This window comes from Rhinatrema bivittatum, chromosome 13 (genome assembly GCF_901001135.1).
Source record: "Rhinatrema bivittatum chromosome 13, aRhiBiv1.1, whole genome shotgun sequence".
Lineage (NCBI taxonomy): Eukaryota > Metazoa > Chordata > Amphibia > Gymnophiona > Rhinatrematidae > Rhinatrema > Rhinatrema bivittatum.
The window spans coordinates 62,623,413-62,649,089 of NC_042627.1; the positions used below are offsets into that span (position 1 = coordinate 62,623,413).

Genomic DNA, 25,677 nt, shown 5'->3' on the forward strand with positions numbered 1-25,677 from the left:
GAAAATTGCCCACCTGTAATACAGCTAACTGGATGAAGACTGTTGCACAACACCGGCGCCTAGCTGCACTAAAAGGAGATGACAAATGTAGATTACCTTTTCAACTCTGCATGTACTATTTTTCATTGAACAAGTACCTGGAGAAAAGGCAGGTACAAAGTGTCCCATGGCAAGTTTCAATGTAAAAGTATTTGCATATTTTTGCTTTGAAACTTGTGGCAAAGTCCTCTGCTAAAAAGTACCTATGGACTTTGTCCCAAACCACAAAGTCTGAAAATTGCCTCTTAGAAGGACAAGTAGAACAATTTTGAGTTAAAACTAATATCTCCTAAGTGTATGATGAACAGGAGTGATAATCATACGAGCATAAACTAGTCCAGATGCTATGTTAAAAAGTGTAATTAAGAGCTGGACTGGTAGCTCAATTTGATTCCTGGCTCTGGTCTTTCCATTCCATGGATCAGCCGGGGTTTGGGGATGGTACACAGGCAGCACTCACGCGTCCTGTTGGGGGGTGGGGGTGACACCCGGTGGCCAGATTTACTGCCTATCAACGTAGGGTTCCAGTGAGAGCATCGATGCGTGGCTCCTAGGCAAGGACTGTTGCTGCAGTGAGCGCTCGGTGAATGGGGAGGCGATATTTAGAGACTTTTATATACCGGTATTAGTGGGTACATCATACTGGTTCACATTTGAACAACAGGATTGAAAGTACATATTAACAGGGAAAACAAAATGGGGAGAGGATCACGCAAGAACAGAGCAGAAGTACAGTGCAACAACAGTATAAAGCTCGTTAACATAAGGTGAATGTCCGCATTTGTCAATATATGTGACAACATGACATCGTAGTAATGCATGTAAGTGAAACAATTTCACTGAATGGTCAAAAATACATGGGACAACGGCAGACTAAGTGGCCAAAGGAGGAAAGGGGGAGGTTGACTAGTCAAGATATGCTTGTTTAAACAACCAAGTTTTTAGTTTCTTTTTAAATTTGAAGAAGCATGGTTTGAGACGGAGACTAGAGGGCAAGGAATTCCAGCGTGATGGGCCAGCAATTGAAAGGGCACGGACTCTTGTGGAAGAGAGATGTGCTATTTTCAGGAAAGGCACAGTCAGGGTTCCTTTGTGAGCTGTTTTGGTGGGTCGATTGGGCTGAGCAACGCTAAAAGGAATATCAAGCCAGTTGGAGTTGTGGGAGTGAGTGGATTTATGTATGATAGTCAATGTTTTGTAGAGGATTCGGGAAGGGATGGGAAGCCAGTGAAGGTCTTTGAGAATGGGGGTGATGTGGTCTGTTTTGCGGGTGTTTGTGATGACTCTAGCGGTTGTATTTTGTAGTATTTGAAGCGGTTTTATCGTGGAGTAGGGGAGCCCTAATAGAAGAGAGTTGCAGTAGTCCCATTTAGAAGAGAGGGTGGCTTGGATCACAGTGCGGAAGTCTTGGGTGTATAGTAAGGGTTTGAGTTTTTTTAGGACATTGAGTTTGAAGAAACCTTCTTTGAATATAGAGCTAACATGTTTCTTCATGCTTAATTGTTGACCAAGGAGAACTCCAAGGTCCTTTACGAAGGGTTGTGCAGCGATGGTCTTAATAGCTGGGTCAGTGGACAGGGGGGAATTGGGGGAGAGTGGAGGGAGATGAGTAGAAGTTCAGTTTTGTTAGCATTAAGTGCGAGGTGGAGGTTGGTGAGTAGGGAGTTGATTTCTGTGAGGCAGGTTTCCCAGTGCTTCAGGGCGTCGGAGATAGAGTTATAAATATGTATGATGATTTAGACATCATCCGCATATAGATAAAACTTAAGATTGAGTTCAGAGAGTAGATGGCAAAGAGGAGTAAGGTAGATGTTAAAGAGGATAGAGGATAGGGAAGAGCCTTGTGGGACTCCTTGTTGGAGAGGGTAGGGGGCAGAAATGGCGTTACTTATTTTAACAGAGAGATTTCTATTGGATAGATAGGATTTGAACCATAAGAGGGCTAGGCCAGAGATGCCGATGCCTTCTAGGCGGGCAAGGAGGTGATTATGGCATATGGTGTCAAAAGTCGCGGAGATATCAAGGAAGGCCAGGAGGGTAGCTGTGGCCCTGGCCCATTCTCTGAGGAGATGGTCGGATAGGGTAAGTAGGAGAGATTCCGTATTAAAGTGTATCCAGAAACCGAATTGTGAGGGGTGGAGGATCTTGTGATTTTCAAGGTAGTCTGTGAGTTGTGAGTTGACAACTCTTTCCATTATCTTGACAATAAATGGGAGGTTAGATATGGGGTGGAAATTGGCGGGGTCTCTCGGGTCTAAAGAGGGCTTCTTAAGGAGGGGTTTAACCACTGCCTGTTTAAGTGTGTCGGGGACGGAACCTGTGGAGAGAGAGCAGTTGATGATGTCTGCTATGGCTCTGGCTATTGAGTTAGAGACAGCTAGGAGCGCTTTAGGGGGGATGGTGTCAATAGGGTGGGAGGCGGGTTTGAGTTTTTTGAGGATGGATTCAACTTCTTTGGAGGAGGTAAGGTCAAGGGAGACCAATGAGGGGGTGGGGGGTGCAGAACCTGAAGGGGGAGAGAGTGGAGAGGTAGCGAATCTCCTCTCTAGATTCCCTATCTTGCTATGGACGTAGAGAGCAAGTTCTTCGCGTTTGGCAGCGGCTTCAGTGTCTGGTATGATGGGCGGGATAGATTTAGTAAGACCAGAGACATATGAGAATAGCGCTTTAGGGTTGAATCGGTAATCATGGATTTTGGCGGCATAGAAGTCACATTTGTGCTTCAAGGTTGTGAGTCTGTAGCAGTGGAGGGCAGTTTTATAATTGGAGGAGTGCTGTGAGGTTGGGTCCTTACGCCATATTCTCTCTTTTTGTCTGAGTTTGTTTTTCATTGTTTTTATAAACTAAGGGAAGACTCCCCAGGTTGTCAGAAATGTGTCAGATCCCAGCCCTGGTTCTGACTGATCTGGAAATGTAAAGGAGCAGGAGGAAACTGCGGAGTCAAAACAAAAAAAACCAACTTGTTAGGGAAATAAAATTTTACCTAGAATGCACCAAACGGAAAATGAGCTTTTTTTTGTTTGTTTTTTTTTTAGTTTGTAAAACCACCAACAATCATATTTTGTTAGAAAGATAAATAGATTGATTTTGTTTCTTATTCAACACACTTTTATTCTTCTGTTAACTAAACTGCTACATGTTTTAGGCTTTTCAGGGCTTTGCCATTGCTTATCATATTTATTTTCCCAACTTGTAACGATTGGAAACTGCTCCTACAACTTAAAGGTCCCTCTCTTCATTAGGATTTAAGAAAAAAGTCTTATGTGCTTTCTAAAGTCATTTAAAGGCAGCTGTGGTGGTCAGTGGCTCCACTGACCAACCTACAAGTGATTGTCAATGAGGCCTGCTAGGGGAGGGGTGGAAGAGCACTCTATTTATTTGTGCTTCACAATGACCAGCAAAGATCTGCAAAATATTTACAGTCAAAAATTGGGGGGATTTTATTTTGTTTCTTTTGTTTCTTCGACCCAGCAGATTTTTTTTCTCTTTCCAGTTGAATTGGAACCAGGGCTGGGATTTTTATTTGCAACCACCTGGGAATTTTTTGCCCCCTCTTTTATATTGCTCCCTGCCCTCCGGCATACCTTGTCCTGGGCCTGGGGACTGCGTGTTGTGGCTTCTGCCGGACCCCTGCAATGGTGGGCCCCTGAATCTGGTCACCGGGTGTTGCTTTTAAGCAATGACCGCAACTTCCTCTCCTTCGGCAGCTGTGAACGCTGCCTCCACGGCATCCTCAGCCGACCCGGCAAGTGGATGATCAGACTCTGAAGTCCAACTGGGGATCTGCATGGCAGTACACAGCAATTGCTACCTGAATCACCTGGTCTGCTCTAAACAAATACCTTTATTGCAACAATAGTCTTGCAAATAAAAGATTTCCAGTTGTGTTTTCACGAAAGACTGTAATAGAAGCCAAACTTCAGGGAAGGAAACAGATTGGTGGGAGGGCGGGGCAGCAGGACGGCCTGTATCCCTTGCATTCTCTCACCAGTCCTCTTTGTGTCCCTTCCAGTTCTCATTCTTGGGGTCCTCTCTGACTCCTTTCTGTAGTTCCCTCTCAAATACACACCACCCGAGCGCTAATCTTTACACACACACACACTCACACTCACACACGCTCCCCAGAGCAGCGCGATGGAGGTGAAGGGTCACTGGTACTAAAATCTGCATTGATTTGCTAAATTGTATTAAGAAAACCCAAATGACAAAATTGAAGGGCTACTGTCCTCACTCAATACAATCAAACATACACAATATGTGAGGATTAATTATGTCTTAACATTTCATCCGTTTGTTTTTCATCTTCAGAAATTGGTATCAGACTGCGTGCTCAATCGCTTAGGCTCTTGCCCTATACAGGGCTACAACCTCTTTCATGATAACAATGGCACTAGAATAGTAACTTCATTTACCAATTTCACTAATGTACTCTTTTTATTATATATGCCAAGTTTTAACTTTTTAATCGTTTTAAAAATTTTTTACTTATCTTGCCAAATTCATGACAACCTCTCCGCACCGTTGTGTGAACTTGTCCCGTAAATATCCAAATCAACTGCCTGACAGGCAGTGCTATCAACCAATCCCCTGAAGCAGGCGAGCTGTGCTGCCGAAACATTGCAATGTCGGGAGGGTAGAATTTTAGCAGTCACACACACACATTGGTTGATAGCACTGCCTGTCAGGCAGTTGATTTGGATATTTACGGGACAAGTTCACACAACGGTGCGGAGAGGTTGTCATGAATTTGGCAAGATAAGTAAAAAAATTTTAAAACGATTAAAAAGTTAAAAATTGGCATATATAATAAAAAGAGTACATTAGTGAAATTGGTAAATGAAGTTACTATTCTAGTGCCATTGTTATCATGAAAGAGGTTGTAGCCCTGTATAGGGCAAGAGCCTAAGCGATTGAGCACGCAGTCTGATACCAATTTCTGAAGGTGAAAAACAAACGGATGAAATGTTAAGACATAATTAATCCTCACTAAATTGTATTAATACATGTCAACAAAAAGGTGTTGGCTGAAAGTTTGTTTACCATTGGATTGGGTATAGTCTGGGTTCTTAACATTTGAGAAACTAAATTAAAGAGGTGCCTTGAGAAGAACTTTGCTGAAATAAACTTTTTTGGCCTTTAGGATGTCAGTTAAATAAAACTTAATACTATTTTTAAGAGCAAGTTTGTTTTCCCTAGATTTATTTTTGTACCATTTCCTCTCCAGTTGCTGAGTTTGCTTCTTGAGAACTCTGAGACCAGAATGAAACCATGAGCCTCCTAAAGTATCTTTCTGGATGTGAAACTTGACAGGGGCAGCTTCGTTGTATACATCTCTTAGAGATCTATTCCAGGAAGTTAACTGTTCCTGAACAGGTAGTTCCAAAAATTAGAAGGGAAATTCATATATCTAGCCATCTCGGAAATGTCAAGATTGTTACGTTTTCTGACAGGTATCTTTGATTTAGGGACGTTGGTAATGGTAATTCTGCAGCTAAGAGTGAATGTTAAAATAAATCATCTATCCAAGCAAGAGGTATACAATTAATATGACCATTAATCAGCTCACTACCAGTAGAGGAGAAGACGAAATCTAAAATATGGCCATCTTTGTGTGTGGGCTGATCAAGTTAGTTCCAAGTCTATCAAACTAGAAAAGAACTTGGATTCAGAATGTTGAGTTGGTTCATTCGCATGCAAGTTGAAGTCCCGTAAAAGAAGCAGATGTGAGCTTCTGACTAGGCATGCGTTAATAATGCTAATGAGATTATTTAATGCATTATTAGTGATTGGGGGAAGCTGATAGCTAAGAAGCAGGTTAAATTTAAGATGTTGACTGAGCTCACAAATAGGCCCTGAGTTGGAGACTGAGAACAAAAATCTTTCACATCAAGGAAGTTATAACTAAAAATAGCAACTCTACCACATTTTTAGCTTCCTGGTTTGGCTTTATGGAAAAAGCTATAATTGGGAGGAGAGGTTTGTATCAGGCAAGATTCATCACCAAGTTTCTGTTAAAAATAAGATGCGAAGTTTACGTGCAGTGACAAATTCAGAAATCAAAGGGTAACTATTAATCATTGAATGAGCATTCAAAAGTGTAGAATTTTATGAAGATAAACTGGACAACGAAAAAGAATGAGTGATTAAATGAAGCGCGCGTTGCTTTGAAGAGGCTGACGTAGAATGATGATTGCTAGGAAGACATTTGTTCATTGCAACAGTTTAGTATGGTGAGGCCTAAGTTGATCCAAAGGTAATGATGACATTGATAATTGCTCAAAAGAGGCAGTTATGAAGTTGAGAATGAACATTACAGACAGTTACTCTTATCTATTAACCTATGCAAAGATGTATTTTTCCATAGACATTCATTTAAACTGTTGGTACCTCTTCAGAATGCCTTTTAGTGCCTTAAAGTTTGTATGGATTTCAAATTCTTACTGTGTAAACCAATGCTCCCCAAACTCTTCTTTAATATGATCCCATTTTACACTTGAAAATTCACATGGCCCCAGACGTCAACCAAACCAAAATACCAGCTGGTAGCATCAGCAGCACCGAGCCCGTGTGTTAGTGTGCGCTCACAGGTCCCAGCCTTCTGCACGAGTCTTACAGGAAGCCCATGCAGGCAGTAGGAATGCGGGACCTGTGATTGCACATATGTTCATAGGCCTCACACTGACTGCCAGTGCAGGTTGCATTTGGGAGTGGAGGTCCATGTGCAGGGGAATGGACCTGTTCCTGCAACCCCCCACACCTCCATCCATAGATTTTTAGCTCACAATCTAAAATTTGGGAACCAATGACCTAAAGAACTGTACTTTTTATGTTTAGCCTAGAGGTACTGTAGAAAAGACACTAATATATGTTTCGTGGCTGGAACAAAACCCATGACAAATGAAGATAAAGCTGATTTGGCACTGAGTTGCAGTAGAGGATTACTGCCCTGCTGGAGGTCCTGTTAAACTGAGGGCTTGGATGAATGTGGGACTTTGTGGTTGACCATGGGAGGTGAGGAGTGCTGTGTGTGAACTAAAAGGGAATCTTGCATGCTCATCTAAGGAAGGGGGGTAAAGGGCAAAAAGCTGTCTTGGATAAGGATTGATATCCTACAAGTGGTCATGCGATATGGCCGGCAGCTGGGATATGTCCTTGTCATTGTAGACGGGAATAACTGAGCAGACTGGTTAGGACTTTTTTTTTTTTCTTCCTGCCATCGTCTGCTATGTTTGATGCTTTGTGGAAATGACTCTTTAAAAAGAACTGAAGTTGGATGACACATTTCTTCGATGCCTTCATTCATTTTGACAATGAACTTGTGCTGTAATTAGTGCACATATCTGAAATCCTTAAAGAACTCAGATTGCAATTGTATCTGGTATTTCATTTTCTGAGAGACCCTGGGGTGTAACAATTCTCACCTCTTTTGTTCAGCTCTGAATGTTGGGGACCATACCGCAGGGCACGCAGGCTTTCGGCGTAGTGAGAAACCTGGAGGCATCTAGATACTAAAGCTAGGAACCTGATAGTCCTGAAGCCAAAACGAGGATGCAGGTGAAACCAGTAAAAGCTTGAAGAGTGACCAAAATTATGCATTCCTGTGTGAAACTGGGAATGACCATGGCTTCTGTGTTGTCCATTTTTCTGGTGGTTGGTGTAGTAGCTTTGATAATTAGTGAGGCAAGGACGGAGCACATGCGCATGATTAATGGTGCACATCTGCCTCTTGGTAATTGGCAGGCGTGTCATTATGGCAGTTTTAAAGTGAGCGCTACTTCATTACTCATATTGGGGGTGAAAGCCTGTGGCGAAGATGGAACTATGCAGACTGAGTTGACAGATTAGTTTTAGCTTATATAACAGGAAAATCTATGAATATACAAATGAGCTTTGTGTCCCCTTATCTCAGTAAATGTTTTGTTCTAACAGCTAGCTCCTGCAGATTTTTTTTTGGTTTCTTATGTTTCTGCTCACAGTTTGAGACTGTCGGTACCTTTTGCATCATAGGGCTCTGTGGTTTTACGTTACTTTTCTCAGATCAGCACTGAACAATGGTCTATTCAGGCCATCTGATGGGTTGCAGCTGGTAGGGCCACATGTTTGACGTTTCCTGTGCCTGCAGTGAAGTGCCAAGGTGTGCAGCTCATATTTTTCTGGTCACATGGTTGACTCTTCTGAGTGCATACTATACATGCAAGGTCAGTGACGCAGAGCTGTTTAATGCAGAAGCTTTTTCTTTTTCTTTCTCTGTTTTATTAGGTGTCTACAGCTTTCCAGTGTTTGCTAAAAAAGATAAAAACCGACTTACCTGATGCTTGATCGACTTGTACCTTGATTTATTTTCCATTTTATGTTTCTGATCATGTTGTAGATAGTTTGCTGTGGTTGATGAATTTCAAGACTTTTTTTTTTTCTTACCTTTACCTGTTAGAATAATATCAGACGTGATTGGATTAAGAGTTGCTAGCTTATGCAGGAGCCTTTTGGTTCCCGATTAATAGTTTTATTAAATTATTATGCATACAGCATGTTTTGTTTGAATATGTCACTCAAAAGATTTTGATTATCATTTATTTGCATAAAGTCCTGTGGTTTACTGAACTGAATGTAGTTTCGGATAGCATGGAAGGAGGAGGACTATGATGTGGGGGCCTGGAAACCCCTTTATCCTTGGTGGGGGAGAGGCATGTTTATGTAGGGACCGCTGAGGCCACATTGTTGTCTGTGTGTGTGGTGTTTGTTACGTTGGCGCTGCTGAGCCTTTGTCCTTGTTCTTATATATGTTTTGTATGTGTGGAGGGGAGGACGTGGAAAGCGAGCGATCCAGGGGTGATGAGTTCAAGATTTTAACATTGGCATTTAGGGCACCCACACTACCTGAACAGTGGTCTATCCTGACATCCTCACAGGAAGTCCTGCTTTGTCTCTCTGGCGGATTGTGAGGTTGGTGAGGACCAGAGCAAGAGCTTCCTTGGCTATTGCTTTTCTAGCTCTAGAATGAACTCCCGAAGGTCATTTTCTAGGAAACAAATTATTTATCCTTTAGATACAAACTCAAAATCTTTTAGAAAATGTTAACCATTTATTTTATACTTTATACTTTATATTTTTTTATACTTTTTTATACTTTATATTTATTACTCTTAGGATTGATTACTTGGTTATTTATTTTGTCTTTTATCTCATTATATATTTCTTAATTGGATCTTAGATTATCAGTTATGCTAATTGATATATTGATAGATTTTTGGCATTTACACGTAATTTATTTCCTTAATGAAGTTAGTATATAAGATTAGATTGTTTATTTTATATCTGTTTTTGCTATTATGTAGGGTAATTTTTGCTGTTTCACACTGTAGTGGCGGAGTAAACCACACACACATCTAGAGCAAGATACAGTGTAAATAATGTGCAGCTAGACATATATCACTGGTCAATACATCTCAAAAGAGATTTTTTTTTTTATTATTTACCAGAACACATGAACATAAATTGATACAAAACACCTTCACAATTCAGAAAACAGGAACAGATGTATTGACCAGTGATTTATGTCTAGCTGCACATTATTTACATTGAATTTTTGCTGTTTTAGGCTATACATTAATACATCAAACATCTGGGCCCCAGAGGCCTTCAGCTTGTGTCAGGGGAGTTTTAAGTTTGTGCATGCTAAAAATGTAACACCTGGTCCGAGGCAGCGCCAGTGCAAGGGTTCGCAGCCTCCCTAGACGGCGATGATGTAACGGAATCATGTGATTTCTCTCTCTCTCTAACCCGAATCCCACAGATTGCCCACCAGGAACCTCCAAAGCTCTGGCCACACACACCACGACCTTTCCCAGCTCCATGCCTCTCCACCTTCGTTCACTGCTTTAAAAAATGCCGCCCTCACGTATGACTACAGCGCCCCCGCCTATTCTGACTAAGGCTCCCGCCGGCCCTGGTCCGAGGCTGGTGTTAATTTGTAGACCTTTAAAGGGCACGGGCAAACCAGTGCGGATGACAGCATTCGTGTATTCCTGCTAAATCCTAAATTTTTTTTTTTTTTAATTTTTTTATTTATTCATACAATTATACATCAAGGGGTAGATTTTCAAAAAGCGCGCCTTAGCGTACTTTTGTTGGCGCATCAGGCGCCAACAAAAGTACGCTGGATTTTAGTAGATACGCGCGTAGCCGCTAAAATCCTGGATCGGCGCGCGCAAGGCTGCCGATTTCGTGTAGCCGGCGCGCGCCGAGCCGCGCAGCCTGCCGCCGTTCCCTCCGAGGCCGCTCCGAAATCGGAGCGGCCTCGGAGGGAACTCGCTTTCGCCCCTCCCTTCACCTTCCCCTCCCTTCCTCTATCTAACCCACCCTCCCCGGCCCTATCTAGACCCCCCCCCCTACCTTTGTCGGGGGATTTACGCCTCCCGGAGGGAGAAGTAAATCCCCGCGCGCCAGCAGGCCTCTAGCGCGCTGAGACGGGACCTGGGGGCGGTTCCGGAGGGCGTGGCCACGCCCCCGTGCCGCCCCGGGCCGAAACCACGCCCCCGGGCCCGCCCCCGAAACGCCGCGCCCCGCCCTGAAAACGCCGCGCCAATTGGCCCCGCCCCAGACATGCCCCCTCGAAAAACCCCGGGACTTACACGAGTCCTGGGGTTTTTCGCGCGCTGGTAGGTCTATGTAAAATAGGCGCACCGGCGCGCAAGGTCCTGCTCGCGTAAATCCGGGCGGATTTACGCGAGCAGGGCTCTTAAAATCCGCCCCCAAGAATATTAATTGACAAGAAATATTTGAAGTAATTTGAGCATTTCAAACAATAAAGTTCTTTCAGAAATACATAAAAGAAAATAAGTATAAACAATACAACTTCAAATATAAGTCCGCTATATAAGGATCCGATTCTTAGAACATTTTCTCGGTATAGGTTTACAAAATCATTATTAGGTAATAACCGTATGCGTCTGCTAGCAGTTCTCATGCAAGGGATACACAGCCTGTCCCTGCTAAATCCTAATTTGCATATGGCTACCTCATTTAAATGCAGGCCATGCTAATTTTAGCGCGCACTCACTGAAGTGTATGTGGGGAGCGAGTTAGCATGCTATTTTTTTGTGTGCACTAAATGGTCTTAAATAGCTCCATATTTTACTGTGCCCACTGAGCTCTGCTGAATGCTTTATAGTGTGGTGTTTTTAAAACAGTGAACTTATATCTTACTTCATAACAGGAATGGTACCTTATAGATTTATAACACGATTAGGCAGTACATTTTCAGCGACTTTTACATTTTAGAAATAAACTTTCCAAAACGAAAATGAGGTTCCAGTTATCTAATAAAATATTCTTTTAAATGCAATATTAGAAGTCTTAGTTTTTCTTCAAAATGAAAAAATTTGAGACGTATAATTAGAAAATCTTTCTACCACTGGCAAAACACTGCAGAGCTGGTGTGACCGCACTTCTAGAATATTCTGTTCCTAGTATATTGCATGCAGTGTTACTTACTTAAGAGAACAGAATTTGTCCCTCTGTAGTAAGTCTTCATTTCTTTTCATTGGCACTCCCAGTCTTGACTGTTACATTTTTGTGTTCAGTCATTAACAAAGGAATGAAGTGTCAAAGAAAATCCCTGTAAAACAGCATTCATATTTTCTGCTTACTGAAATCTCAATTTCTCTTCTTCCTCAACAGTGTTCTTTCCCACACGGAATAACTTTACAACTTAAAGTTGTTTTAAGTTGATGCAGAAAAATAGAAAAGTGGTTAACGGTTCAAGGGGGGAGTGTAATGCTCCAGCTATCTGTAACAAGAAACTTTTTTCCGTTGTGCCAAAATGATTCATCTTGTTTGGTAGAGAAGCCGTTCAGTCATCTTCTATCAACCATTACTGGGCAGCCAGATGGCCCAGTAATACAAGTCACTGGTGCATACAGCTAGCATTAAAGTAGGTGCCTCTTCTGGCTTGCACTCAGGGCTTATTCGCACCTTTTGAGTAGAGCTGCCTCTGAATGGAGAAAGATCTTTCAGGCTGATACAGTACAGTGCGCTCCGGTGGAGCGCACTGTTAACCCACATTTGGACGCACATTTTCGATGCACTAGCTTTACCCCTTATTCAGTAAGGTGTAATAGCGCGTCAAAAACGCGCGTCCAACCTCCCTGAAACTAATAGCGCCCGCAACATGCAAATGCATGTTGATGGCCCTATTAGTTATTCCCGTGCGATACAGAAAGTAAAATGTGCAGCCAAGCCGCACATTTTACTTTCAGAAATTAGCGCCTACCCAAAGGCTGGTGTTAATTTCTGCTGGTGCCAGGGAAGAGCACAGAAAAGCAGTAAAAACTGCTTTTCTGTGCACCCTCCGACTTAATATCATGGCGATATTAAGTCGGAAGCCCCAAAAGTAAAAAAAAAAAAAAAAAGTAAAAATTTAAAATCGGCCTGCGGGTCGGAAGATAGCTGTCAAACCCGCTGACAGCTGCCGCTCCGGTCAAAAAGGAGGCGCTAGGGATGCGCTAGTGTCCCTAGTGCCTCCTTTTACCATGGACCCTAATTTGCATAGGCCACCCTCCTGAATCGCGCGCCCAGGAGAGTGGCCTGTGTGCGCGCCGGGAGAGCGGCCTGGGCGCGCGCCAGGAGAGCGGGTGCTCGCCAGCTCTCCCGCGCGTTTTTCTGAATCGGCCTGTTTGAGAGCAAGATTCAAAAGCTGCCTCCTAGCGAGTTCTCTGCTTGACTCTGAGTTCCTGCTGTCGCCACTGTGCAGGAGGAAAAGTAGCTTGAAACCTGTTTGGGAAACCTGTTTCTGAGAGGTCGGATTCCATTTATTGCTTGCGTACTCTGTGTTGGATAGAAAAGATGGCTTTGCTGCCCCATCATGTTGCTTATTGAGAGAAGCATGGGGCTATAGCTCTGACTTATGACGCTGAGTTCGTGAAATCCAGTGACCACATTTCTGAGCATCTACTCAGTAATGTAAGTCACTTTTACATGTACGACCATTTGTAATACAGTCACACATCACCAGAGCATCTTATAGGTGTAAGTAGAAATATCAAATAACAGAGTCTTGTATGCAGCAAAAAAAAAAAAAAAAGGTTTTCCTGCTGCTTTCATTGCGGTATAATGGCAGTTTGTATTTCAATCTTTTTTATGGGAGGGTAATGTCATCACTTTGCAGTTAAGTGCATAAGTTTCACTGATTTTCAAAGCAAACGTGTGTGTAAATCCATCCTAGTTCTGTCCTCCCAGAATGCCTTTTTTTTTTCTTTTGGTACATGTAAAAAATATGCACAAATTTAGGTTTACTGACACAAACCCTGCGCAAGTTTATAATAACTAATGATCAAAAGATGCATAGATATGGATAAAGAGGCAAAGTCAAAAACCAAATAGAGAAAAAAAATCTACTATAGTCTGTGGCATCAGCCAGCCTCGTCGTGTGCAGTTAAAACATCCCGCTGCTGGACCTTTCAGTCATATACCCCAAACCATTCACTTTTTTTTTTTTTAGTTTTTTTTTTTTTTGGTTAGCAAATAAAATCGCTAATATGATTGATCACAGATGAGCATTTCTTCTAATTATAGCCCCTGATGCAGTCATCTTTCGAAGCATCGGCTGATGTCGGGCGTTTGGTTAGATCTCGGTGATCATATTAATAGTTTTATTTACTAACAAAAAAAAAATCCTAAAACCAAGTGTGCACTCCCGGTTTAGGGTATATGATCGAAAGGCCCGGCGGGATGTTTTAACCCAGTGGTCCCCAAACCTGTCCTGGAGGGCCACCAGCCAGTCTGGTTTTTGGGATATCCTCAATGAATATGCATGAGAGAAAATTTGCATGCACTGCCTCCATAACATGCAAATTTTCTCTCATGCATATTCATTGTGGATATCCCAAAAACCCGACTGGCTGGTGGCTCCCCAAAACAGGTTTGGGGACCACTGTTACCTTACGCGACGAGGCCTGCTTATACCCCAGGCTGTAGTCTGTTTTTTTTCTATATTTGATCAAGTTTATAATAACCCATTTATGCGCATAAGCCATTCCTAAATGTGTAGCATTTTCAAGTGTTGTTAATTTTTAATGGTACCTAGGCCTCTAACGCAAGAAGAAATTGCCCAAAGGCGGGAAGTTGCAAGACAGAGACACGCGGAAAAGTTGGCAGTGGATCAGGGGAAGCAGATCCCAGAAGACGTTCTTCCTGGCACCGATGCCAAAATGACTTCAAGCAGTGGAAGCAGGAGAGGTAAAGTGTATTTTTCTTAAAGAAGAACTGTGACTTTCTGTTTTAAGCCCTCGGCCCTTTCTCTTGTTTATCAAAGACTGCTCCGCATTAAATGAAATGTTCTGCCAAATAAATAGCAAGTTTACATATAAATTGGCATGTTTGGGTTTCTGTAATTACAGGTAAATTAGGCAGTTAGAGAAGTGCAAAGGTTAGGCCCCAATTTTAGCAGAGGCTGAGCCACTCTGTCGCCATAATCAGACCCTTGTCTTAAGAGAGAGTACTTTTTAATGCCTTCGTTTCAAACCAAGCTGCCTCTGCTGTCCATGGTGGAGTTGTTTGGCTCGGTGGTCCTCATAGGTCATGCTCCGTCTGGCTCTTTTAAAAGTCATAACATCCTTGGCTCTTCCCCAGTGATTGTTAACAATGTACTTCATTGCCTTTTTCCTATTCCCCTCCCCCCCCCCCCCCAACCAAGATCCTGCAGAAGGCTATTTCTCCACTCAGTTATTCTTTGATTTTGATTAGGTGATGAGCCGCAGTTCACTAGCGAAATGGAGAACTTGACCCTAAAACCTGAGAAGCAGGAAGCAGACAACAAGGGGTCTTTCATTGCCTTTGCCAGAGTGTTCAGCGGTGTGGTGAGGAGGGGGCAAAAGATCTTCGTTCTGGGACCAAAATATGATCCTGCTGAAATTTTGCCCAAGGTGAGAGCTGAAGAGGCAATAGCAAAGTGTTTAATACAGATTTTGTTTCTCAGGCTTCCTCTAGGGTTGCCAGCCGGCTGCGGATTTTCAGGACAGGTCCCACTGCATGCTGGGACTTATTCTTATTTACCTATTGCATTCTGGCAGAAAATCAAGGCTATAACTACCCACGTGCAGGGGAGTAAAACACAGGACCGGATCAACCCGTCCTGAAAATCCGGAGCCGTTTTGGAATTTTCAGCTGCATTGTGATGTCATTTAAGTATATTGATAATGCTGTCTTGCAATTGATTAGTGGCTGGCAAATACACAGATCTGGCTTACATGGTAGTGGTATGGTGTGGTGCCCCTAATCTGGAACATTATTATGATTCTTCTAAAACTAGTGATAAATAAAATACAGTATTCTTTTTACTTTGGGATTTTTAGACCATCTTTCCAAATGATGATCAAGGTGGCTCACGTCATCATTAGTATTCATGTACAATGAGTCCATTCCCCAAAGAGCTTACAGTCTAAGTGGGTACCGGAAGCAATGAGCGATATAGTGACCTGCCCAAGGTCACGGTGGGGGAGGGGTTTGGGAGTGCAATGTGAATCCTGGTGTCCCTGGTTCTCAGCCCAATGCTGTAACCACTAAGCCACTTCTTGTTGTGCATGTCTTGTTACTTAAGCAGGATGGCAGGGGTGCAGGTGCTTGTGGGATACATAAGTGCACATAGATGTGTTGCTGGCTACACAGCAGCCGGCTGTGACATTTAACACATCTGTGTGTGATCTAAAACAGTGATTCAATTAATATGAATTTAAAGCAGCTGAAGATTAAAATAAATGCAGTAGAGCACCTTTATTAGCCAAAAGGGTTGGAACCATGATTGTTCTGGATAATAAATGTTTATGCATAATGGAAGTTCCTCCATATGTTTTGGATTATTGACTTTTTTCTGGATAAAAGTTCCCTGGGATGGAACCTTTTTTTTTTTTTTTTTTTTGAGAACTTGAGAATTTTGGGATAATAGACATTTTCCCCAGATAACAGAATATGAGCCAAAGCCCATGATATTTTCTGTATAATGGGTGTTTTTGAATAAAAGTACTTTAGATATAAAGTGCTTTACCATAGTTATATCAAATGTAATGGGCTTGATTTACCAACTGCACAGAATATGAATCAAAATTATTGCTAAATCACTCTATCTTTGTAACTATTTATAGTGTAAAGTAGCAGTTTTGTGATGTGGTGTGATCAAACCTTACTAAAGCTGTCTTTAGATTGGCTCATTTCAGTAATGGGCCCCTTCGTATACATGCGTGTGGGTTGGGGATGAGATGTTCTTCATTAGTTAGCTGCTGAAAAACTACCCCTGAGATTTTCCTTTACCTTTTGTTTGCTGGGAACGAGGCTTCCTCTGGCAGATTAATGAATCAGATCAGGCGATGTCCCGATTTCACACGTCCAATAAGTGCACGAGTAGTCTCCATACTCAGCCCAGGGCAGACCCCTTTCTCTACCCAGGGGTTCTTTCTTCTGTCTCATACTTGAAACAAAGGTGAGATTTAGTTCTTTTCTGACACAAACTCTGGGCAAGTTTGCAATTGTTCAGTTGTTGAAATAAGCCTGTTTGGCAATCGTAATACAAACGTCGCGTCTCAGATTTATTTTCATGTCTTTTCCAGTATGGCTACCAGTGCAACTTCACAATAGAAAGCAAATGTGCATAGCAGCAGCCTGGAGAAAGTTTCGACTGATCCAATAGTACTTTGTGATATTTAACTGCTAGCTTATTGCTATCATTTTCAGTAGTTGACCTGAAAACAGGATTTCAGTTTTTAGTAATTTTTTTATTAAATCCAAGACTGAAATAACGTTGTTAAATAGAAGACATTGCTAAAGCTGTAAGATAATCTAATTATATTTTGGAATTATGATTTCTATGAGCTCATCACTTCATTGCCCAAGTGCTCTTTCATTTTTCAGGAAACAGGCTGATAAAAAGCCTGGGTTTGGTAGCCATAAGAGCTACGGCTAACATCTGGAATAACCTAAGTCTGCATGGTGGCTTCACATGCAGAGGAAGAAAGGGGAGAGCAGGGGTTTGGTTAGCAGAGCTTAATGCATTCAAACAGTTATAATTCTTTCTAGTGATGGATGCACATTTGCAACCAATACAGTGCCATATGCTTTTTGTAGATAAGATGAAATGTCTAAATTGCAAACTTAGTAATTATATTTTTTTTTTCTAAAGTACTATTTATAGTTTGCTCTAAAATAAACTTATTGGCTATACTATTTTCCTCACAGATATGAAGTGAGAGAAGACCTTGGCCACATGCTGATAAATGTACTTCTACTTGTATATGTATTTTGCTAGACCCACTAAAGCCTAAAGGGTTCCTAATTTCCATGACTTATGCTTATGCTTGATCCATTCATTAATGGGAGAAGTATAAAGTACAGGAAATATCAGAAACTCCTTCCACCAATTCTACCCTGTAATGGTCTCTAATTTGTTCACGTGGCACGTGTGAAATATCACGTGAAAAACCATAACCAAAATGCAGCGCTACCCAATCAGAAAATGCAAAGCACTATGGAGAATCCTTGGGAGGACGGGTGTGACTGCCTACAGGGAAATGTGCGCGCGCACAAAAAAAAAAAAAATCAGCAGCAAGGCATTTTGTGGATTCCTGCATTTTGCAATCACTTTGTTAGCAGGTCAGAGGTGTTTGTGACTTTCTGAATATTTTCAGCGGTTGGCACACTAGCAATTGGATTAACGAGCGAAACGCAATTTGTAGCTCCCGCAACTGTGCTGCTCGCTGGGATGACGGTTTTAACGTGTTTTGAAAGTGACCTACAATAACGTTTCAAGTAGATGCAAGGTGTCTAGGGCTCCTGCCTGTACCGGTACACATAGATGGTACAACCTTAGTTTAATCATTTACCAAAGAAATATGCTCTGGACCAAGAGGTCACGATATGAGACAAAGGCTCAGGAGTAACATTTAGAAAATATTTCTTCACATAAAAAGTGGGGATAACAAGGCAAAGATATCTGTGCTGCTGCTTTCACTTGCAGAATGGAGTCATTTATAATTTAAGCAATACCTGTCTTAGCAGTACTAAAACAACAACAAAAAATGATTTTCTCTTGTCCAGTTGCCTTCCGGCTGTTCTACTGCAGATGATCTTCCATCGGTGCCGCACTTGGCGTGCTCTGTGTTAGAGAATCTCTACCTGCTGATGGGCAGAGAACTGGAGGATCTTCAAGAAGTGCCTTCGGGCAACGTGCTGGGTAGGACCTCTGTTCAAGCACATGATTTATTTTATTTTTCTCGATCACTGTTTAGAATTCACGAGTGATTCTGCTATACTTTGGTTCTGTAAAGTGTTGGAACAGAAAAAAAAAAAAGAGCCTGGTATTACTGTTGTGCAGCAGCAGCCAGCCAGTTTAGTTAATTCATTTCATTTGATTCGTTCACTTATTAAAGGAAAACCTACAGGAAACCAACTAAATGGAATTATAAAATGGCAAACCTGTTCATGCTGTTGTGTGTCATAGAAATAAAAACAACTAACCTACCAACCCAACCCTATATTGAAATACAAAATATACAGAAGCAGTGTAACTAGGTCCTCTTATTACGCAGCAGTGTAAGGCATTTCATCTTTTACTGTGATGCTAATTAGCCATACCTGGATAAGAAACTCCTGGCTATTTGTAGTTTAGCAGACAAAAACACTCAGAACTAGAGATGTGCATACGTTTTTGCCGAATTGGAAAATTTCAACGAAATTGTCCAATTTGGCATGTTTCAGGGAGCCCGGAAAAAATCGGGATTTTCCCGTTTTTTTGCAAAAATTCGTTTTTCCAATTAGTATGCACTAACGGGAGTCAGTCCGCGCTAACTCCCCGTTAGTGCACGCACTAACAAAAACTAACAAAATCTAATGGTTTTTGTTAGTGCACACTAACGGGGAGTTAGTACGCACTAACTAAAAATCAATTTTTCGCGAAAAAAAAGACCCGAACCGAAAAAACCCGACATTTTCCATGGTGGCCGAAAAATGAAGAATGACACGAACACAAAAAATGATGCACATCTCTACTCAGAACTAGATTTGGGCTCAGAGAAAAGCTGGAATGGCTCAGACTGCCTCTGTCAGTAATATGCAGTAGAGCTGCCTGGTTCCTGGCACTGGAACTGTTGTCCCTTGTGATACTGACATTCTGGCTGGCAACCCAGACACAACAGCACAGGCTAGACAACAGTTTTCAGGTTGGTTAATTTGCTTTCCAGAATAGATGCATTTAGCCATTGAATCTGGTGAGATTTGCAGGTTCATGAATACATCAGAAATATTGTACTGTATCCACCAGTTGTAGATTAGATATGTCTGAAATGTATGAGTGCTGTGATATCTGCTGAGTTAAATAAAAAGTTTAAAATATATATAAATAATAATGGAAACATTTACCTATGATGATGCTAAAGGAATTATTTCACTACCTATCCAAGAAGTTTTTATTTGCGAATATATTGTTTTAATACTAGATAAGGTTTTGGATGTGATTAACCTAACTATCCAATCTTTTCCTGACCACAAGATTCGCCCACTTCTGAGCCTGTTCTGCTCAACTATTTCTTAATATCTCTCATATCTCCAGTGCTTAGCTTAACTTCTTAACTACATATATGCATTTTCTATACCCAGTTAACCCTTACCTTTCTTGTTATCCAGCATACCGCACTCCTACCTATTTTTATGCATCACTTATACCAGATGTCTTACTTGCCTATGTGCTCCGTGATTTTTCTTAATCTTAAATTTATCCGATGTGCCTTGTGCCTACCTTTTAGAAAAAGGCGGAATATGAAAAGTTTATAAATAAAGCTTGCAGTTTTTGAAAGAGAACCACAGTGCTGAAAACCAAAGAGGGCCAAGATGAATTTGTCCATCCTATCCTCGCTCCCTCTTACTTTTTCTGGATCCCATTTGATTTAAAGGGACATTGCTGGTAAAATGGGATCTTGAAAATCTATAATTGGACAAATATTTTTTTATTAATTTCCTTCGGTTTAGTTAGGTAGGCCTTTAATTTTTTTCAACTATTTTGACTGTTTATAACCTTTTTTTTTTTTTTTTTTTAAAGTAATAAAATTTAAAGTTATGTATGCATGATATGCCCTGCTAAAGTGACTGATAACCTTTTACAGCTGTGGTAAAGCTGTTGCCCAGTTATCAGGATGGGCTAATTTGTTCAGTCCTTTACCCCTATTTGTGAATCTTTGCTGTTGCACCACAGTCATTGTCAGATTCTTGTTTTCCCATGCCTTACATGTTTGTTTTTTTTTTTGTTTGTTGACCTTTATTTTTCTAATACTGGAAATTAAAACACTAGCTGGAAGAAGAGAGCTAAGAAACAAGTAAACTCTTTTTTGATTAATTAATTGCTGCTTTTGCCTACAGGCAGCAGGACATAATTTTAACTCTGTATCATTAAACAAGGAGAAATCCAGATTCCTGTTATCAAAAGATTTTTTTTTTTTTTTTACACACATATCGTGTGGAAGAAACCTTATTAAAGCCAGTGCTCCTGTGTTCTGCATTTTGCACTCATAATCTTTGTTAGGGACCTTGAGAGAACAGTGCTAGATAGACATTTCTCCCTGTGGAAGACTCCAGCATCAGGCCTGTGGGAGTTTGCTGTACTTAAAAAGAGTGATACTGCCAAGACTGTTTTTAGATCATTCAGTTGGCATTTAAAACACAGATCTTCCGTTTTCATTCTGAGATTTTATTTCACTCTCAGAGCTTTTGAAAACTCCTCCTACTTAGCTGCTCCTGCCATGCAAAATCAAAGTCTAATGTACTGCTGAGCTGGGCTGATCTTCATGAGAACCTCATGCAGGCATCACATCAGTAGACTGAATGCATGATTGCAGCCCAAACAGATGAGTCTATTTAGATAAAGAGATTTTAGAAGTAGGGACCGTGCCCATAATTAAAGGAAAGAAAGTATAAACATGTTAGATGTAAAATATAAGCAGTCCAAAAGGAAAGATATTTAGGAGTAGGACCGAGAAACAAGAATTGATAAAGCTAAGAGACAGACATTGATATTTTGATCAATCTTGTCGTACCATGGTAGTTCTTCTGCTTTAGGTGCCAGTGTACTAACATGCACCAATGCTTTGTACCAGTACCACATGCAGTCTAGTTTATGTGCATTAATAGTGCTCTTAGGAGGTAATTTTAAAAGGAATTACATGCGTAAATGTGGCATACTAATGTAGCAATTTTAAAAAGCCATTTACAAGTGCCTTGCTTGTGAATATCTTATGGACAATTCAATGGCATCTATTGTAGCAATTTTCGAAAGCCTACTTACATGGGTAGCGTGCATTTACACATCTAAAACCCAATTTTAAACATGTAAATGCTTTTTAAAAGCAGGTCTTTAATGCACAATAATTAGCTTACCAGAGTTTTAATACAAAACTCTATGCTAATGAGGTAATGAGATGCAAATCAGCCACATAGAAAAATAACAAGCATTGACATGCACAAAGGTGAACACAGTCCTAGTAATGTGAAAATCTTCATGTAGTTCATTTTTTGTGATAACATCTGCATTAATGCTGTATGGGTTGTTTATTTTATTATAGTTTTTGTATTTGCTGTATAGTAGTTTATTATTTGGTATGTTAGATGTATAATCATGGTGTGTACTGTTTTGTTAGCTTGATGTACTGATTTCTTATTTTTTTCAGGTGTGGGTTTTATCTTTATTTCACTGTATTTTTTCATTTACTTTATTATGGTTTTATAACGTAATGGTATGTGAGATGTATATGGTTACCACCAGTTGTTCTTGTATCTTTGCACTATGTAGTCTTGGCTATTATATCTCACTTTGAATATTTTTTTATGATAGCAAGTAAAACGTTTTTAAGTAATGTGCTCACTTTATTGCTAGTAAATTTTGTGCAAGACTCATTTGCATGTCATTAGCAGGGGCCTTTAACGTAAGCAAATGCATGTTTACGGCCAATGTTAATGTATTTTAATACTTTGGCCTCAGTGTTTTAGCTTCCACCGCATGAGGAGCTCTTACCTCTTCTTTTTGTCCAAACATTTTTGCAGTGACAAAACTTTCTGTCTGAAGATGTGCAAACCTCTGCATGGCCTACTTCCTCGCCTCCTGCCCCCAACAGCCTGGTAGCCTGATAGGATCAGAATGATTTCAGGAAATCTCTTGTGTCCATTCCAACTTGAACTTGTCTTTTCTATTGTTTTCTTTTGATGTTAGTTGCACACCCTTGTCCTCCAGATGAGATCACAGCTGTAAACTGATTTAAAACTCTGATTACTGAATATTTGCTGCTAATTTTTACTTGCCAGTTATTGAATGCAACTTGCATTTATGTGCATTTCATCATTTGGCTTGAAGCAAGCGCAAACTTTGCTTGGGTGGCCACTTAGTTGGGCAATCAGAGTGTTGAGTCAAATATAGTTCATCCAGGAAACGTGCTAGCTGAGGCTTCCCGCCCAGGTACTGGCATCTCCCTGTTCTTCATAGCTACCAACTAAGGGGAAAAACGTCACTGTGCTAAACCAACTTCTGCATTTTGGCATTGTTTCTGAAGTTTGTCTTGATAGCGATAAATGATTGGACCCAATTCACAAATGGGATTTTCCCCATTTTATGCTTGTAGGAAAATATTTTATAAATAAAGCTTCTTGTGTAAAACTCAGATTGATAATATTTGCGTGCTTTTACTGTAGGACTTCTGCCTCGCCATGCAGTAGAGTTAAGAAGTTAAAATTAGTAGGGCTTGGGATGGTTCTCCTTTGCACAGTTATTGATCTGGCATAATAGGAGTTTTAAATGTTAGTATTATTTGTATGTCATGTAAAATGCCTTTTACTTTGAGAGCATATTGTTTTCTGATGATCTTGAGCTGAATAGTAGGTGATAGTATAACAATGCAGCCTTCCATTGGCACCAGCAGCTGGAGCTGACGGGGTGAATTGCAGTCAGAACAAGCTGCTGACATCACTCTTCTGCTGAGGCTCCATTAGCGAGACAAAACTGGCTCAGAGAGAGAGATCTGTTTCAGCTGGGAAGTATAGCTGTGGGATGAAAGTAAAAGATTACACAGGACTCTCATATCTGACTGAGAAAGATGCAGCATTTTGCTCTGTAAACAAACTGATTTAAGTGTAGCAGTTAGTGTTACTGTGAAAATTCATTATTTTTCTCTATTTATTGTTTGCAGCTTTGCAAGCCTTTTTTTGAGTTCACTGTAAACCCTTTTTAATAATAAACTTATTAGTTTATTAGCCCTGTGTTTTTGTGACTAATGAGCGACCCAGGGAAGTAAGTTGCTATAGGATCCCAGTATTTTTAGTGAATAATCTGTGTATGCCTTTCTGAGAACCTTGTGACCTCAGGTTGTTGTGAGGTCACATTGCCCCCAGAAACCCTTAAGGGAGTACCTTGTGGGCAGGAAGCTTGCCAGAGTCGAGTGGAAACTCAGTTGGCAGATGGGAGGTTGCCAGGAGAAAGTCATATGTGCAGGTGCAAGCAAAGCCTATGCACTGCTTGCTGGGACCATCGTGGTCAAGTGTTTTAACCGCCGGTGATTGGTAGGGATAACACAAGAGCATTACTGTGTATTTGGTAGGGTAAGGCCAAATGGCTACTGTGCAAAAACAACCCAAACTACTGCTGCTACGAAGCCTCCAGTTTATCTCCTAAAAAGTTTTTCTAATCTGCTGACAATGAACTTTAGATGTGAAATTATCAGGAAAATGTGTGGCTCGATGTAGCCAACTTGCACAGTTTGGTATAAAAGCAAATTTGAACATTTCGGTATTTGAATATTTGATATATTGAAATGAAGACTGTCGAGTTTTTAATCTTTCTTTGAAGAAAGATGAACATCACATGAGTGGGTCACATGACTATTGCATACATTCAGAGGATTGTTTTTCCAGGGCTTCTGGTAAAGACTAATTTTTAATGTTTAATAAATATGTGTATACCTGTATAATTTACTAGGTTTGTATTCTGGTCACTTTGTACCACTCTATTTGCACTGACTCTTTGGGGAATTTAGGGGGTAACTTTCAAAGAAGTTATGTGCATAAATGTAACTTACTCTCATAGCAATTTTCAAAAACCATTTACTTGAGTAAAGTGCACTTACGTGAGTAAATCCTAAGGAGAATTCAATGGCATCTATTGTAGCAATTTTCAGAAGCCCACTTACTCGAGTTAATGCTTGCAAACTGGCTAAAAGACAGGAAACAGAGAGTAGGATTGAATGAGCAACAGAGAGTAGGATTGAATGGGCAATTTTCTCAGTGGAAGGGAGTGGACAGTGGAGTGCCTCAGGGATCTGTATTGGGACCCTTACTGTTCAATATATTTATAAATGATCTGGAAAGAAATACATCGAGTGAGATAATCAAATTTGCAGATGACACAAAATTGTTCAGAGTAGTTAAATCACAAGCAGATTGTGATAAATTGCAGGAAGACCTTGTGAGACTGGAAAATTGGGCAATCAAATGGCAGATGAAATTTAATGTGGATAAGTGCAAGGTGATGCATATAGGGAAAAATAACCCATGCTATAATTACATAATGTTGGGTTCCATATTAGGTGCTACAACCCAAGAAAGAGATCTAGGTGTCATAGTGGATAACACATTGAAATCGTCGGTACAGTGTGCTGCGGCAGTCAAAAAAGCAAACAGAATGTTGGGAATTATTAGAAAGGGAATGGTGAATAAAACGGAAAATGTCATAATGCCTCTGTATCGCTCCATGGTGAGACCGCACCTTGAATACTGTGTACAATTCTGGTCGCCGCATCTCAAAAAAGATATAATTGCGATGGAGAAGGTACAGAGAAGGGCTACCAAAATGATAAGGGGAATGGAACAACTCCCCTATGAGGAAAGACTAAAGAGGTTAGGACTTTTCAGCTTGGAGAAGAGACGACTGAGGGGGGATATGATAGAGGTGTTTAAAATCATGAGAGGTCTAGAACGGGTAGATGTGAATCGGTTATTTACTCTTTCGGATAGTAGAAAGACGAGGGGGCACTCCATGAAGTTAGCATGGGGCACATTTAAAACTAATCGGAGAAAGTTCTTTTTTACTCAACGCACAATTAAACTCTGGAATTTGTTGCCAGAGAATGTGGTTCGTGCAGTTAGTATAGCTGTGTTTAAAAAAGGATTGGATAAGTTCTTGGAGGAGAAGTCCATTACCTGCTATTAAGTTCACTTAGAGAATAGCCACTGCCATTAGCAATGGTTACATGGAATAGACTTAGTTTTTGGGTACTTGCCAGGTTCTTATGGCCTGGATTGGCCACTGTTGGAAACAGGATGCTGGGCTTGATGGACCCTTGGTCTGACCCAGTATGGCATTTTCTTATGTTCTTAAAATCAGGCCCTTACTGATTTATTCTGTTTCCTTGGCTTCTTCTCATGGTGTCTAATTTAAAATCATCCCTTAAAAACCTTTAACCTTATTGAGGAACATAATTGTGAATTAATGAATGTAGTGTGCCAATTTTATAAGGCTTTCAAATTCATTCATTTACATACATCTTGTTTAGGTGGCTTTTTTTCCTGACATTTTTGACAGGCACTTACACTAGTATAATATATTCTTTGTACAGTGCTGTCAAG

The 25,677-nt window shown here is 40.8% G+C and overlaps 1 protein-coding gene and 1 long non-coding RNA gene across 6 annotated transcripts in view; one reads left to right on the top strand and one right to left on the bottom strand.

Annotated features, from left to right (window-relative positions):
* The window catches only part of EFL1 (elongation factor like GTPase 1), a 286,193-nt gene that overhangs the window by 71,449 nt on the left and 189,067 nt on the right, over nucleotides 1-25,677 (top strand). For all 5 annotated transcript variants that reach the window (XM_029574748.1, XM_029574744.1, XM_029574749.1 and 2 more), the window contains exons 14-16: nucleotides 14,123-14,274; nucleotides 14,782-14,960; nucleotides 18,121-18,256. In XM_029574748.1, the coding sequence (XP_029430608.1) occupies nucleotides 14,123-14,274; nucleotides 14,782-14,960; nucleotides 18,121-18,256 (467 nt within the window). The remainder of the gene's footprint in view (nucleotides 1-14,122; nucleotides 14,275-14,781; nucleotides 14,961-18,120; nucleotides 18,257-25,677) is intronic.
* Nucleotides 18,261-25,677, bottom strand: part of LOC115074841 — a 57,789-nt gene continuing 50,372 nt past the window's right edge. Inside the window, exon 3 of the long non-coding RNA XR_003852349.1 lies at nucleotides 18,261-18,342. This is a non-coding gene — a long non-coding RNA (uncharacterized LOC115074841). The remainder of the gene's footprint in view (nucleotides 18,343-25,677) is intronic.